This window comes from Camelus bactrianus, chromosome 4, assembly GCF_048773025.1.
Source record: "Camelus bactrianus isolate YW-2024 breed Bactrian camel chromosome 4, ASM4877302v1, whole genome shotgun sequence".
Classification (NCBI taxonomy): domain Eukaryota; kingdom Metazoa; phylum Chordata; class Mammalia; order Artiodactyla; family Camelidae; genus Camelus; species Camelus bactrianus.
The window spans coordinates 65,422,775-65,437,180 of record NC_133542.1 but is presented as its reverse complement, the minus strand read 5'-3'; the positions used below and the strand labels follow the sequence as shown (position 1 = coordinate 65,437,180).

Below are 14,406 nucleotides of genomic sequence, written 5' to 3'. Positions count from 1 at the left end.
TTGAAGTTGTTTGTTTTTACTTAAAGGATCCCGAAGAATCAGAAGTTGACATCGTAGAAGAAAATGATTACACTGGAATTATCTCTTTTCCTGACTTCAAGATTCCATCTAATCCTAAGTATTTTGAAGTATTTGTTACTAAAGTTTTCTCCAAAAAGCACATCTGGAACTTTGGTTGTGAGGCAGATAATCAGTCAAATGGAGCCACCTAGTGTTAACAAAGAGAGTAGATGTGAAAGCAATGAGGACAGGCAAGCTCTTTTCAGCTCTAATGAGAAGCTAGGCTGTTTCTGGCCAAAAAAAAAAAAAACCCATAAAATGAAAAACAAACCCCCAGTACTTCTCACCAATGCTCTTTATGTATAGATATTAAAATTTAGAAGAGGTAAAAAATAGTCTCCAGGCCTTTTTGTTTTCATCAAAACCGTCAACCTTCTACCCTTCAAGGAATCTAATAGCCTATCAGTCTAAAAGGCTGGGGGTGTCCTGTGCCTTGCTCTGAGAGTTATAAAAACATTAGTCCTCCGTAGTTTTTACTGTATACACTACCAGAAGGCAAATTGCAAGAGCGAGGGCGTTATTAGAGTCATTTCTCCCATTTGGCCTCATGTTAAAAGATTAATAATATGTTTAAATAGAACCCAATATGCTAAACATTTAGTGAACACATTCCTGGTATTTGCAAAGTACAACAGGAATGAGAAATTCAAAATAGAAATGAAGAATCCACAGTCCTTGCCTCCAAGGGCTTAGAGTAGCACAGATAAGATAAGTGTGCCTATGAATGGCTACAATGTTACTTTAAAGCAAAAAAAATTTTTATGGTCATTTTTGTTCTGCTCTCCAGAAGGGAGTTTGCAGTTAATTCACTATACTGAAGATTTTCTAGAAATTTGGATGAAATTTGGGGATTTAAATAAATTGGATAAATTTTAAATTGTGTAATTCCTTAAAAATATTGCATGCTCTAAAGCACAGAATTGATCCAATTATTTTACAACTATTATCATTTCTCCAACTTCATCCTTATGCCATTTGCTCCATGACAGATTATGTCAGCCATGGTAGCCTCCCGTGACCGGTAATTTCCTACCCCAGTACCCTTGCACGTGTTGTCCCCTCTGCTTAGAATGTGTTTCACCTTGCTCTTCACAAGACTGGCTTCCTCCCATTCTTTAGGACACAGGGTAAATGCTCCCTTTTTAAACAGGCTATCCCTGGATGCACCATCTAACATAGTCTGTCTCTTCCTTTTACTCTTGTTTATTTTCTTCGTGGCACTTATCTTAATTTTGTAAGCATTTATTTATTAATTTGCCTGCCTTCTTAGTCCCCACTAGACTGTAAACTCCTTGAGGATGGAGGTCTAGTCTTTATTGGTCACTGTTGTATCTCCAGCACTTCAACATAACAAGCACTTGATAAATGTTCTTGGTGTTATGAAGATGACCATAATATTAAACTTTTTTGATTGCATAACTGATATGCAGGATAGATACTACTTTTCCCATTTCACAAATGAAGTTAAGTAATTTGTCCGAGTCCTATCTGCCAGTAAATGGAAAAGTGGGAATCTGAACTCCCATGGACTAATAATTCTGTGAAGACAGGGTCTCTTCCATCTTGTTTATTTTTTATCTTCAGTGCTTAATCCAGTTCTCAGTAAATATTTTTGAATGAAGGTTGTTAATTAAATCAGGTCATTTGCCTCTTTAAACAAATCATAGTTTGTCCCCAACCATAATTTCAATTATGTGACGTGTGAATTTTATCATCTGGATGAGCTTGACCTGTATTATATAATTCTAGACATTGTTATAGATTTTCTACAACAGTATGAATTTTAGTATTGTCAGTATAATTAAGCTCCAGGATTAGCAAATTCTCAAGTATCATAAGCTCTTCAAATCAAAACTATTATACTAAGATAAAATACCTGAAAAAAATCACAATGTATGAAAAATTTATTACCAGACAATTTGTGTTATCCTGAAAATGCTCAGTTATTTTTGTTTACTGCTTTAAAATCTGTCACAAAAACAAAAACGTTATGTAGGATATATATATATATCTTTACTTACTTCTCCCTCTTAAAAACAGAAATTGATTAGATTTCCTTTCGGTGAATTAAAAATATTTGACTACTTCTTTAATTTTGAATACTTTGCTTCCGTAGATACGGTGTGTGGAAAATTAAAGCTAAATATAAAGAAGACTTTTCAACAACTGGAACTGCATATTTTGAAATTAAAGAATATGGTAATTTCTGACAATTAAAAGTTTACCTATGAAGAGTTAGTGTTTTTGCAATAATTCTTTTCATGAGTGAACTTAATGCAAAATCACTCCCAGATGAAGATGAGGCAGCTTGCGGGTATGGTTAGAAGTACTGGTTGAGGTGGGAGGAGTGGTGGGCGTCCAAATGCCTAGGCTCTAGTTCTGGCTGCCCTCATTAACCTTGGCCAAGCACACCAGCCTCTCTGGACTTGTGTTCAGAGAGCCCAGTGAACCATACAGCCCAGTGAACCATACAGCCCAGTGAGACCTAGTCCTCTGCGGACTCAAGGTCCTTTCCAGAATTATGATTTCAGGAGAAACTTGAACAATCCTGCTTGAGGTAAGATTAATAGATGATTTACTCAAGTCATTACAACCAATTAGTGACAGAACAAAAACATTTGGACTTTCTTACCCGAAGTCCAGTGCTGTTTTCCTTTTGGCTCATAAATTCCTAATACTTATCCAGAAATTTAGGACATTCTTATTTTGAAATCAGTCATATTAATGACTAATAATTAACATATAATAGCTTAATCTTTCCATTTCTTGTAGTTGTTTGCTAGAGTATTTGTGTGCTCTGATATAAAATTTAACTTTCTCTTGCTTGAAGTCATTTTTTATTCTCTCAGGAAACTTCTACTAATATGGCAAATAAATACACGGATTTTAACAATGAATATACAAACAGTGACAAAACAGATTTATTATAACAAAACTCAACTTTAAAGATTATGGGCTCTAAATAGCATACACTTTTAAGTGATCCCCCTTCCTCCACGTGTTTTTGCTGCTTCTGGTGTGTATCTAAAATTCATCCAGCTCTCATTATCTACACCCATCGATTTCATCACCAGGCTCCCTCCTGGACCGCTGCAAAACCTCCCTAATTCCTATCTCTGCTTCCAAGCTATTCTCCCTTCATATTAGCCAAAATAATCTTGAAATGCAAACCTCTTCATGTCATTTCACTATTGAAACATCTCCAACATCTTCTCATTCCTACCTCTTCTTCAGCCTCATTTATACCACTCTAGTAATGGTGACTTTGCATATGTGTCATCTACCTACAAAACTTTTCCCCTTCCTCTTGCCTAGCCAACTCCTACTTGCCTTTCCAGTCTCAAGTGAAAAGCCATTTATTCAGAGAACTTTTCCTTAAATTCTCTTAAATTCCTTAAATTCTTGGGACGGATTCCCCGTACTTATTTATATCAGTTTACGTAAGTGTGGTTTAGATGTTTATCTGTTTGCTTATGCCTGTCTTCCCTGCTTGACTATGAGCTTATTAAAGGCAAGGTTTGTGTCTGTCTTGCTCACTGGTATGTCCCTGTTGGTAGGAGTGTGCAGACTACATGGCAAGTAGGTATTGGATGAAAGGATGAAATATTTTCCTCTACTTCATATCCTGGAGAGAACACATCTGCCTTGACCGTTAATAACAGAGGACCGCAGCCCAGAGCAACAAATTGCATTGCTCTTTTACTTCTGTCTTTCACCATCTAGAAAACACATAAGCCATATCTGAAGCCAACTAGCTCATTTACTCTTGTATGTTAGTCTTTGTCTATAATATCAGAGTCACACAATCACCTGATTTTCTAGTAACTGTTGCACAGGTTAATTGAATTAGAACCTGTAAACCTTAGTACACAGTCTGAGTTAGTATAAAGAGAAGACAGTGCCATTTTGACAGGTGAAATTGTTTTCCTTTGGGCAATCAAGATACCAAAGAGATAGAAAAAAAACCCCAAAAACCTCCTTCCTTTCTGCCCTAATATTTGATTTTGCATGAAGGTTGTTTTTTTGGGGCTAATTGTAAGCTCTCTCTTATTGACTAAAGTGAGAGTTTTATGTTGGAATTTGGAGCCTGGATGGATTTTATCTACTAGACAAAAAAGGAAATGTTAAATAAGAATTTTCTTTTTCCATTTTCAAGTTAATAAACATTTGTTGAGCATATATTTATTTACGACTTATGAGAAGGATAAGAGGGGAGCCACACAAAGACAGAGAATAGTCTTTTTTTGTTTCAAAGAGCCCATATGCTAGTGGAGGAAATAATCAATTGCCTATAATAAGTGCTGAAATCAAAGCATAAGCAAAGTGCTTCTAGTACATAGAGGATGGGATGACCTCTGATTGGTAGAATGGGAGGCTTCCCAAAGACGTTGTTGATGATGATGATGATGATGATGATGATGATGATGACGATGATGATGATGATGATGACGACGACGACAAAGTGGATGCTGTGTTGATGTCAGAGCTTACCCAAATATACCAGAAAGTACAGTTGGTTGCTATGTTTTAAAGGCTACTCTAATTTAAATGGTAATGTTGTCTCTTCATTTTTCTTTTCAGTGTTGCCACATTTTTCTGTCTCAATAGAACCAGAAAACAATTTCATTGGCTATAAGGACTTTAACAATTTTGAAATTACTGTAAAAGCAAGGTAAGAAAGATTTTTTTTTCTTTTTCAGATTATCTGGCTAAACGGAGTGCTAGCTCTGGTGATAGTTGCCCAGAGTGAGATCTGTGATTTTTTTCCAGTTCTATTGAGATAAAATTGACATATATCATTGGGCAAGTTTTAGGTGTACAATGTGTTGAGTGGATACATTAATATATTGCTGAGATCTGTTGATTTATTGATGATATCTGCTACGACTTTGGAACTGACTGAGAAGACATCATGCCTATAGTTTATTTGCTCATACTAATTCTAGATGGTTCTGATTTTACCTTTGTTGGCTATTCACCAGCAAAACAAAATCCTAAAGACTTAAGTTCAAAACGTATGTTTAGGAACCAGCATGACTTAAATCTTGGGACTGCATTATGAAGCCTTCAATTCTTGTCATTTTTTTTAATGACTTAATCAGCCAGCTAATGCTGCACAACTACTCCAAGATCCAGTGCCACAACCGTTTACGAGTCAGCTGGGCAATTCTGTGGGCTAGACTAATGTCAGTGGGGCTCATCCATGTGCCCACAGTCAGTTGGCAGGTCAGCTAGGGGCCAGCTAGTCTAGGGAGGTCTTACTCACATGCCTGGCTGGCAATTGACTGAAGCTACAAGAATGATTGGAGCGTGTGTGTTTCTCATCAACCAACCAGCTAGCCTGTAGCAGCAGCAATGCTCAAAGAGAAAAAATGGGAGCATAAAAGTTCTCTTGAGGCCTATACTTGAGACTGGTGCAACATCACTTCCACCATTATCTTTTGTCCAAACCAAATTACAAGACTAGCCCAAGAGGAAATAGATTCCCCTCATAGTCTTTGCACACAAGGAGCTGCAAAGGTGGTGGACAAGTGCAGAGGTGGATAATTAGGGTTAGTTTTGCAAGCAATCTACTGCAAAAACTTAGGTCATTTAAAAATGACAATATAATGTAGCTATTAATAACAGTAACCAATTTATACAATTATATGTCAGACACTTTTCAATGCACTCTATGTATATGAGCTCATTTAATCTTTATGAAAACTCTATGAGGTAGGTACTATCACTATCCCCACATCACAAATGGAAAAACGAAGATACATACATGTTAAGTAATTTACCCAAGATCACACAGCTAGTAAGTCACACGGTCTGTCTGGTTCCAGAATCCATGCCCTCAAATGCTATCCCATACTGCCGCTCTAACTAGCATTTATTCCTCAAATTGAGTGTTTGTCACTTAATCTAAACCAACATAAAAGGCTCACTTGACAGAAAATTATAGAAATTGACATCTTTTAATGGAGAGACTTACTCTGTTCAAACTACAAATAAGGAAATTAGCTCTTGCTATAGTATTTGCTATGCTGAAAGTTTTCTTTATTCTTACTTTAATAACTAAACTAAAAAGGAAATATCGCAGTTAGAATTTTTAAAAGAACTTATATAACTCTCATTAGCCATGCTGCTTTTAAAGATATAAAAGAAATTAGGGAGCAGCTCCCCACTGGTACCAAAATCATTGAGGAAGTAACATGTCTTGTAGGAAAGGGCCCCAGACCTGACTCTTTTGATGGTCTCGAGATCAGTGTTTTCACCTAGTACATAGTAATAAAAATCCATTCTTTGGCTTTATCGTTGTAGCTTTATGAGGATGAAATGTAATAGTGGATGAAAGACGCTTTACAGTGTATCAAGTGCTTTATGTAATTTTAAATTGTTACCTTTTATCCAAATTTTATTATTGTAGTCACGTTAGTAAAACAATTTTATGGTATGATTGTTTGACAGATATTTTTATAATGAAGTCGTCAACGAGGCTGAAGTGTATATCTCTTTTGGAATAAAAGAAGATTTAAATGATGAGCTGAAAGAAATGATGCCGAAAGCAATGCGAAACACGATGGTAAGATGTTCCATCATACCTAAAGATGCATCATGAACACTAGCGATGGAACGTTACTGCAAAATCATCTAGTCCAATCCCTCATTTTATATAGGTGTGGAAATTGAAGCTTTAAAATCCTCCGTTGGCTTCTCACTATCCTGAAGATTAAGTTCACTTTCCTTGGCATCAGCTCCTCTCTCCTCCTCTCTCCAGCCTATCTCCCACTTTCTTCTCCCTTGCCCTGATCACTCCAGTTTCTCGAACTTACCCTAGTCTTTCTTACCTCCAGGTCTTTGCAGAACTGCTCCTTCTGCTTGGGAATGCCCTTTCCCTTTGTTGTCTTCTGCCTCTTCTTTGCCTGACAAATTCCTTCTCATTCTTTGTCTCAGCATCAACACTCTTTCTACTCCCTCAGGGCTTGAGCTGCTCTTAGCAGAGCATGTTTCACATTTTATTGCAGTGGTTCTCAACCAGGAATGATTTTTACACCCCCCCTCCCTGGGACCTTTGATAATGTCGAGACATTTTTGGTTGTCACAACTGGGGAAGAGGTGATACAGGCACTTAGTGGGTGGAGGCCAGGGATGCTTTGAAACTCTTACAGTGCACCAAGCAGTGCCTCACAGCAAAGAATTATTGTGTCCAAAATCTCAGTATTGCAGGGTTGAGAAACCCTTCTTATTGTAATGGTTTATTTACTTCTCTATCACTCTTTCCATGAAACTCTTTGTGGGTCTGAATCATTCTCATTATATGCTGACAGCCAGCCTGGTTCCTGGCAAATAATAGGTGCACTATAAAAATTTATAAGTAAATGAATTCACAATGAAGTCACTGGGAATCTATCCGGCCACAGCTAAGAGCTAGTGGCTGCTGGAGCTTAGAGTCCTGGCCCCCTCTTCCCTGTTTTCGTGTTCTTTACATTATGCTGCAGATGATAAAGGCTCATGTCATTCTGTTCTCTACTGTGTATTCACATAGTTTTACCATCAGTTATTTAGCCTTTGCTTTTTCAAAGGACAGTTTTATTTCTTCAGGGTATCAATTAAATGCCTCTATTCCATGAAAGATTCTATGCAGGACACTGAGATTTAAAGCTACATAAGACAAAAATTCCTGGCCTCATGAATCTTTTCAGAAGAAAAGATAAAGCAAAATCTATTTAACAGTTGTAGTTAATAATTAATATTCTGTGACTTAACCGTATGTCCCTTTACCTATTGTATGTTTTTAAATTAGTGTTTCAATATCTAAGCAGCAAAGTACAAATTAAATACCATAGAACCCCGTTATGATTAGTTAACTCATCATTATGGTGAGTTAAAAGCAAGAGTAATCTGAGACACCTGGAAGCATGACAGTGTTTCAGGGATTGGAGAAAGGCACCTTTTTCAGTTAGTACACAGAAGACCAGCTGAACCAGATGAGGTTTAAAACTCCTCTGTGTCTATGACTCTACACAAATAGATTAAGAAATAGCATTCTGGGCTTAATTGTGGACTCAGCTATTCCCTTTACGGGTGACAAGAAAGCATTCCTCTGACATTTGTCTTCAATTGAGAGGTTAGTAAAGGCACATTTTGTTCATTTTCTTTCTCGTAATTTCTCCTCTGAAATAACTCTTTCATTTTCCTCCTTTAAAAAGTTGGTAAATGGAATTGCTCAAGTCACATTTAACTCTGAAACAGCAGTTAAAGAATTGTCCTATGAGAGCCTAGAAGAGTTAAACAACAAGTACCTTTATATTGGTGTGACCGTCATTGAGTCTACAGGTAAGTGTTTATTTTTAACTTTCATAGTTAGACAGCATACTAAAGGTATAAATAATGTCTACGGTTCTTTCACACCTTATGTTCTTTCATAGTAAATTTTATTTTTTATATCATTAAAAACTGGGACTAGAATATAGCCCTGCCACTCTCCAGTCGTTGGGTCCCTACTGCTTCAGTGACTAAAATGGAATAACACCTGCGCAGTTGGTATCCCAGGCAACGCTGCAGCCTATCGGGCTTGGTCATCTGGCACCCCAATTTTCTCACCTGGCAAAAATAAAAAATCAAAGAGATTATGCATGTAAAAGTAGCTGATAAAATACTGTGCAAATGAAAGTTATTACTACCATCATGGTTTTCGTCTCCTTAGCTGTACAGTGACGGAGTTGAATCAAGTGTATCTAAATCCCTTTTCTTCTGTAATGGTCAGTAATTCTACCTAAAATTGGAGGTAATAATGTTTCTAAGATGGATCCAATAATAGTATATACCTCACAGGGTTATGGTGAGGATCAAAGAGTCAGTACGTGCAAAGCACTTAAAACAGCTCTTCTTCCTCCTCCGCATCCTTATTGTTCTTGCTTCCCCCCTTCCCCTTCCTCTCCCTTCCTCTTCCCCTCCCTCTCCTCCTCTTTGTCCTCCCTCTTTCTCCTCTTCTCCTTCTCCTCCTTCTTTCTTCTCTTCCTTTCTCCTCCTCTTCCTCCTCCTCTTCTTCTCTCCACCGACTGCTTTCTTAGCATTCCTAACATTTTGTCTAGTACTCCCAACACCCACTCCAACGGTTTTTAATAGTTGTTAATTATCACTCCAAATTGGATCAATTTGTCTTACTTCTGCTATGTCTTGATTACTAATGTTCTTTATATTTTCAGGTCTATATTTGAACCCCCAACTAACCTTGAACAAATAATTTAACCACAATGAGTCCTTTTTTTTCCCCAATAAAATGAGTGTTAAACCAGATAATTCCTACAGTCTCTTCCACCTCTTTAAATCCATCCTTCTAGGGTAGCAGAAGGAAGAATTGAGGTAATTTACTGAGTACTTTGTATACATCCGATACTCAATAAATGTAGGAGAATGATGGTGATTTTATACTCCTCACCCTAGCTTTTGTTTTTGACATTATTTTAATGTTTCTTTCTTACTTTTATTTTTCTCAATTCACTTCAAATAAATTCAGTTTAAGCAATGCTTATTAGCTCTTCAAAGAATGCTGCTGAACACGCAGGCTTACAAATATCAATGATGCATAATCTCAGTACTCAAGTGTCTTATAGACTAGCTTCAGCTGTAAGGAAAGCAAACAAAGAATTCTGTTATAAGAAGGAATTCCACGTGTGCCCTAAGGGAAGTACTTAATGCCACTGACTTTCCGAAGAAGATGAGCTCCTAGATGATTGCTGAGCAACCAAGAATGGTGTCCTGAAGATGATCAGTCTTGTCTTAAGGGGATTTGAGGCAGGGATAGTAGGCAGGGTGAAGTGGGGCACCCTTCATAGAGAGGACATACCAAGGGTGGGAAATAAAGCTTGACCTCTGAGGATAGCAGGTTATTCAGTTGGCTGAAGTATAGGATATAGATGTTGGGGTATTAGGGGTGTAATATTGGAAAGGAGTTTGGGGATCCTAGAGATTCGTATATGATTCTTAATAGTTTAGCTTAAGTTTTAGCTGAAGGGTAACACCATTGGGGGCTTGCCAGTAGACCTTCAGAGTTCTCTCTATCTCAAGCTCTCTTTTTATGTCTTCTCCATTTCTCTCCATATCCATGAGCTCTAAAGGTAAACTCCATGTAATGTTTAGTCTCTGGCCTACCCTTTCCTTCTCTCCTTAATCCTTTATAAATATTTAACTGAAACTCACGCCACTGGCAAAAAGTGGTGTCCCTTCCTCAGATTTCTCCTCCATCCAATCGTATTGCTCTATTGCTACAAGGGCCATCTCTACACACAAGCCTTGTGCCCAAGGCTTTGGAAACTCCTGAGAAGAGTTTAGACTCCTCTTTGCACTGCCCATCTGAACCAAAACCCAGGTCCTACTTGCTATTGGTAAATGAATGAATGCAGGAATGGCATGAATGAATGATTGAGTGAGTCTGTAGACATACGGAGGCAAAATCGCTCGCCACACAGATCAGTACATGCCTAAAAAAGGTCAACATAATCCTTGTCATTTCTTTAGGTGGATTTTCTGAAGAGGCAGAAATTCCTGGCATCAAATATGTCCTTTCTCCCTACAAACTGAATTTGGTTGCTACTCCTCTTTTTGTGAAGCCTGGGATTCCATATTCTGTCAAGGTAGATGAGAGGGTTGGGGAACTGCTGAATGTGACTGTCTTTTTCTGGAAACGTAGGGGTGCCAAACAGGGGAAAGATGACAAAGAAGCAGATCACAGAGGGAACTCATTCTGCGAAATCTGCCTTTCCTGTAATGCCATGGGATCGGGGTGGGAAACTGCAGGCCAACTTCAACCCTGGGAATGATTTCAACCCTTAGGGCAAGTATCAGTATGTAGTAAGATACCCTGTGTTAGGCATTCCCTGAATAACATGGCATTAAATGATACGTAAATAAAACCCTGAAAGTCTATAGTTCAAAAACTAGTAATATTTAAAGTTATTTGGCAGCATGTTCTTAAAATGTCTTAAGATGGAGATATTATTCCTTGAAAATGGACCCCTTTCTCTCATTTTTTACTTCCTGTGTATCTCCGAGGGCCTCCTTCTGTGCTTTTCACTTTGCACTCTCTTCGGGCATAACTCTAAGACAATCTCATCTCTCTCTACTGCTCTCCAGCCTTTTCATCTCGACAGTTTCTGTCTCTGACTCTTTTCTCTAAGTTTTTTTTACTTCTTTTTTCCTTTTTAAATATTTTCTCTTTTTCATCCCCTTTTCCTTCTTAAAATGCGAATAGCATGGAGTTAAAACATTTATTTAACTTTTTAATTATATTTTATTATATTTAGTATTCTATATTTTATTATACATGATATAAAATATGTTCTATTATATACATGTTTTATTATATTTATAAAATGGAATTTTTGTCCCCTATCCTTTAGAAAGCTAAAGTAGAATTTTTTTTATTCTTTAAAGAGGTGTTGCTTTTAAAAATCAACTTTAGGATGATTAAAATGGGTTACTTATTACTTACTGTGAGTCACTGGCTTTTAAGAGAAAAAAATTTACCAAGTCCCAAACAAGCTTTGGACATACTTATAACTTCTTACATACATGCATTACATATTTAATAATATATAACATATTATTATATAATACATATGAAAATTTATAATATATATAATACATAGTAATATATAGTATAATAAAATATTAACTGTCATTATGCAGAATATATTTATTATTTTAAAATATCTTTTATATATTTCATATGACATATAAATATAAAATAATATAAAACATATCTGTGGAAATTCTATATGACCATATGTATGGTGATGCAAGGTAGAATTTAAGGAGAAAAAAATGCATTTTTTTAATTTCTCATATCCAAGGGAATCATTCCCAGAAGTGATTGCCTAATTTTCTCCTTTTTCCAGTTCTTAACCAATTGAAGAAACACAGAAATTCGATAGCAGAAGACCTTGTCACATTTGGCAGATCTAATTAGAATGATATTTAAATTCTGAGTCTTCTTGATAAACGGGGGAAATCCATTCAAGAATGATTTAACTAAATAAGATTAAATCTTTCTACATATAAGTTGAGAACATGCTTCTCTTTACTGAATTAAACATGAATAATTTATACATTGGTGGGGAGGAAGGAAAATTATTTCAGAATTGCTATGCTTTAAAAGAAGTGATGAGCTGTTGAAATGAATTTGGACTGTTCTGACAAACAGGTGCAGGTTAAGGATTCTCTTGACCAGTTGGTAGGAGGGGTCCCGGTGACTCTGAGCGCACAAACTCTCGACATAAACCAAGAGACATCCGACTTGGAGTTAAAGGAAAGCGTAACACGTTCCAGTGACGGAGTAGCTTTGTTTGTGGTGAATCTCCCATCTGAAGTGACAGTGCTGGAGTTTAACGTGAGCTGAATCCTCCTGTTAAATTTTCTAGGACAGTGTATACTTTTGACTTGTGTGTTTTGGCCAATATGTAGAACAAATGTGGCAGATTTTGTACATGAGTCCAGTGAACAGTTCCACACTTCCGCATCCAAAAAACAAACAAACAAAAAGCACCAGAAGCAATCTGCTAATCCATTGAATGGTCCTTGAGGAAGATAAATCTATCAGTATTTTATTTGGGATGAATTATTTTCTCTCACATCAGTGAAACTGTATTAGAATCGAAAAGCTTCAGAACAGGTATGGCAGTAGGAATCAGTGATAGGAATAGTCTCTTTTCCCTCCCCCAACTTTTAATCTCTTTTCAGGGCCACAAACGAGTCAAATGTGGAAGCCTCTCTTTTTTTCTAGTTGTATGAATCACTCTACCTGAAAGGTCACTGAATAGTCTCCTCTCCCAGCAGATAATATTTAGGGTCCCAATCCTAAATTATAAAAAAAAAAAAAAAAAAAGAGTAAATTAATAATGCATGTTAATGACCCGAGTATGCATATATTCACCATCATCTACTGAGCCCTTACAAAGTGCTAGTCATCCTGCTAAAGCTTTATGCAAAATACATTTAATACCCATTTAATCAGCTCTATGAGTCAGAGAATATTATCTTTGCCATTTTGCAACTGAGGAAACAGAGGCTTTTAACCTCTCCTATGGTTAAATAACTTATCCAGACTTAATGAATGGTGGCTTTTGGATACAAACCAATGCATATCTCTCTGGAGCACGAGCTATTAACCCCTTTGCTGTCGAAGGCTGATAATGCTGCCATGGTATCATTTCTGCCCCACTCTGTGTTTGTAAGTCCTCCTCTTGCCACTGTCTCACAATGAAACTGGGCCAGAGAGTCTGTGTGATGTCCATTCACAACTCCTGTTCCCAGTCCTCAAGACCTCCCCACTGCTACCCTTCTCTTACCCCCAATTCCTGCCATCCCACCCTATAAGAAAAGGAGTCCCAAACTCACCATGACACTTCAGGAAGGGTGCCAATATTTGTTCCAGGGGCATCTTTTTCTCTTCATCAGACTTTCCCTGATAATAGCTCATATTATCCCAATGATTGCCCATAGCCTTTGTAAAGTCACTTGATACCATAGCTGAACCTACAAACATTGGAGTAATGGAGTGTTTTTTTTTTCTCTTTAGCATTTGGCATTGTTAAATTTAGAAATTTATAAAGCAGAGGATTTAAAAAGTGTGTTTCACGGAAGACATTACACCACAGTCCACGTGTTTTGTTTTATTTTATTTTTTTCCTTTTCAGGTCAGGACCCAGGACCCAGATCTTCCAGAAGAAAATCAAGCCAGCAAAGAGTTTCGAGCAATAGCATATTCATCTCTCAGCCAAAGTTACCTCTATATTGACTGGACTGAAAACTATAAACCTTTGCTTGTGGGAGAACATCTGAATATTGTTGTTACCCCCAGAAGTCCATATATTGACAAAATAACTCACTATAATTACTTGGTAAGTGTAATAATGACAGATTTATATCTGTCTATTACCCCACCTGATTTTCCTTTGCTTATAGAGAAGCATTAGAATGATCCCTTTCTTATGTTCTTACAAAGCACTTTCCAGAACATCACCTAATTTGTTAATCAATTTTTCAAAAGCCTTTGAGACAAGGCCTGATTTTCATGATCATTTCACAGACGAAGAAACTGAGAGACAAAGAGGTTAAAAGACTCACTATGGTCACTACAGCTTGGAAGAGGGAGATTGTGATTTGAATGGGGAACCTCTGACTGTGTGATCTGCCTTTCACAGAAGAGAGACTGATTCCTCCAGAGAGCCTGATTAAATTCTCACATCACCTCTTTTCTACTTCATAGGCAAAGATTACATGCTTAGAAATTAAAAAATAAATGAGGACCCTAGATCATATTGACTGATGAATTATTAGGTGGCCTGTTTATGGACTATG

General features: G+C 37.0%; 1 protein-coding gene across 2 annotated transcripts in view; it reads left to right on the top strand.

Moving 5' to 3' along the window:
* Nucleotides 1-14,406, top strand: part of C5 (complement C5) — a 75,586-nt gene that overhangs the window by 13,524 nt on the left and 47,656 nt on the right. For both annotated transcript variants that reach the window (XM_074362130.1, XM_074362129.1), the window contains exons 5-12: nt 27-118; nt 2,177-2,259; nt 4,642-4,732; nt 6,514-6,628; nt 8,256-8,382; nt 10,567-10,682; nt 12,251-12,436; nt 13,743-13,946. In XM_074362130.1, the coding sequence (XP_074218231.1) occupies nt 27-118; nt 2,177-2,259; nt 4,642-4,732; nt 6,514-6,628; nt 8,256-8,382; nt 10,567-10,682; nt 12,251-12,436; nt 13,743-13,946 (1,014 nt within the window). The remainder of the gene's footprint in view (nt 1-26; nt 119-2,176; nt 2,260-4,641; nt 4,733-6,513; nt 6,629-8,255; nt 8,383-10,566; nt 10,683-12,250; nt 12,437-13,742; nt 13,947-14,406) is intronic.